Here is a 1,354-nt window from a genome sequence, read left to right as displayed (position 1 = left end):
AGGTATGTATCATTACCATGGAAACAAACCTCATGACTTTCTGTTAATCACTATGGCAATGCCACGTCTGATTGCCCCTGCGAAGCGTCTTCTTGAGCAGGGTTTTAAATTTGCAAGCTTCGCCACCCAAAGCTACCAGGCTTATGAAGCCAACATTGACTTTGAGATCAGGTGTGTGTTTTGTGTGTACTTGGAAGTTTCTGAAACTGGTGGTGTGTGGTGGACATTGTTTGCTTGACCCGACAAAGCATCTGAGATATGCTGTATGTACATGTGATGGCAGGTTCATGGTGGACAGTGATGTGGTCGGTTGCTGCTGGATTGAGCTTCCTAAAGGGAAGTACAGGCTGAGGGAGGAGAGAAGTGAAGGACAGACAGGCTCAAAATATCCCGGAAAGGTCAAAACAACAAAACAAAAAACTGTGATGTATTAAACTGCCACACTTATCTGGTGTGTCTTTAATCTACTGTATATCTCTCTCTCAGGTGTCCCTGTGTCAGTACGAGGTGGATGTGGCATGGAATGACTTGGTCAGTCATCCAGCTGAAGGAGAATGGCAGAGGATCGCTCCACTCAGAGTACTGAGCTTTGATATTGAGTGTGCTGGCAGAAAAGGTGTGTGTGTGTGTGTATTTTTAACTTGTTTAGGCTGTTTTAGTTTAGCTTATTCTGGTTTCAGTGGCAGCCCATAAAACCACATGGAGGAAAGTTGTGTAAAAAGTTGTGAATCTGACACACTGATTGTGTTTGACCTCAATATTTCTGGTGGAAATTTTAGTATCACTATCATCACTATTTGTGACCCTGGACCACAAAATCAGTCTTAAAGGGGTCCTATTATGCTCTTTTACAAAGTCTTGATTTTGTTTTGGGGGTGTACTAGAACATGCTCTCATGCTTGGTGGTTCGAAAAACGCATTCTTTTTCACATAATTTACATTATTACAATAGCTCTCTCCCCAGGCAGGCACAAACGGCTCGATTAGTTCCGGCTTTGATGAAGGTCCGCCTTCCGAAAAACAAAATGTGTTGTGATTGGTTAGCTTTCCCAGTGCGTTGTGATTGGTGAACAGCTTAGACGGTGTTTCAGTACTGCCACGCCCCTTGCTCCGTTTGCAACCACTGTTTCCGGACATCATCCGCTTTCGGAAGCCCGAACAAAGACGTTTGGGCACGGAGGTGAAAGAACAGCGTTTCAGGCAGTCGCGCACCGGACGAGAAGCGCAGCGTCACGCCACGGCTTTAAAATTCAAATACATTATTTTCTATGAGTGTAGGCACACCGGCGGCGCCGTTCGGCGTCTGTCTGCGGCGCCCAGCTACGTCGTGTTATACTTGTAAGAATTGTTCTAG

General features: G+C 45.4%; 1 protein-coding gene across 1 annotated transcript in view; it reads left to right on the top strand.

Moving 5' to 3' along the window:
* Nucleotides 1–4: 4 nt before the first annotated feature.
* The window catches only part of LOC107576704 (DNA polymerase delta catalytic subunit-like), a 10,087-nt gene continuing 8,737 nt past the window's right edge, over nucleotides 5–1,354 (top strand). Inside the window, exons 1-3 of the mRNA XM_016262848.1 lie at nucleotides 5–171; nucleotides 284–398; nucleotides 487–618. Of these exons, the coding sequence (XP_016118334.1) occupies nucleotides 5–171; nucleotides 284–398; nucleotides 487–618 (414 nt within the window). The remainder of the gene's footprint in view (nucleotides 172–283; nucleotides 399–486; nucleotides 619–1,354) is intronic.

Source organism: Sinocyclocheilus grahami, unplaced genomic scaffold, assembly GCF_001515645.1.
Source record: "Sinocyclocheilus grahami isolate Dianchi unplaced genomic scaffold, SAMN03320097.WGS_v1.1 scaffold4187.1, whole genome shotgun sequence".
NCBI lineage: Eukaryota > Metazoa > Chordata > Actinopteri > Cypriniformes > Cyprinidae > Sinocyclocheilus > Sinocyclocheilus grahami.
This window is presented reverse-complemented; position numbering and strand designations above follow the sequence as displayed.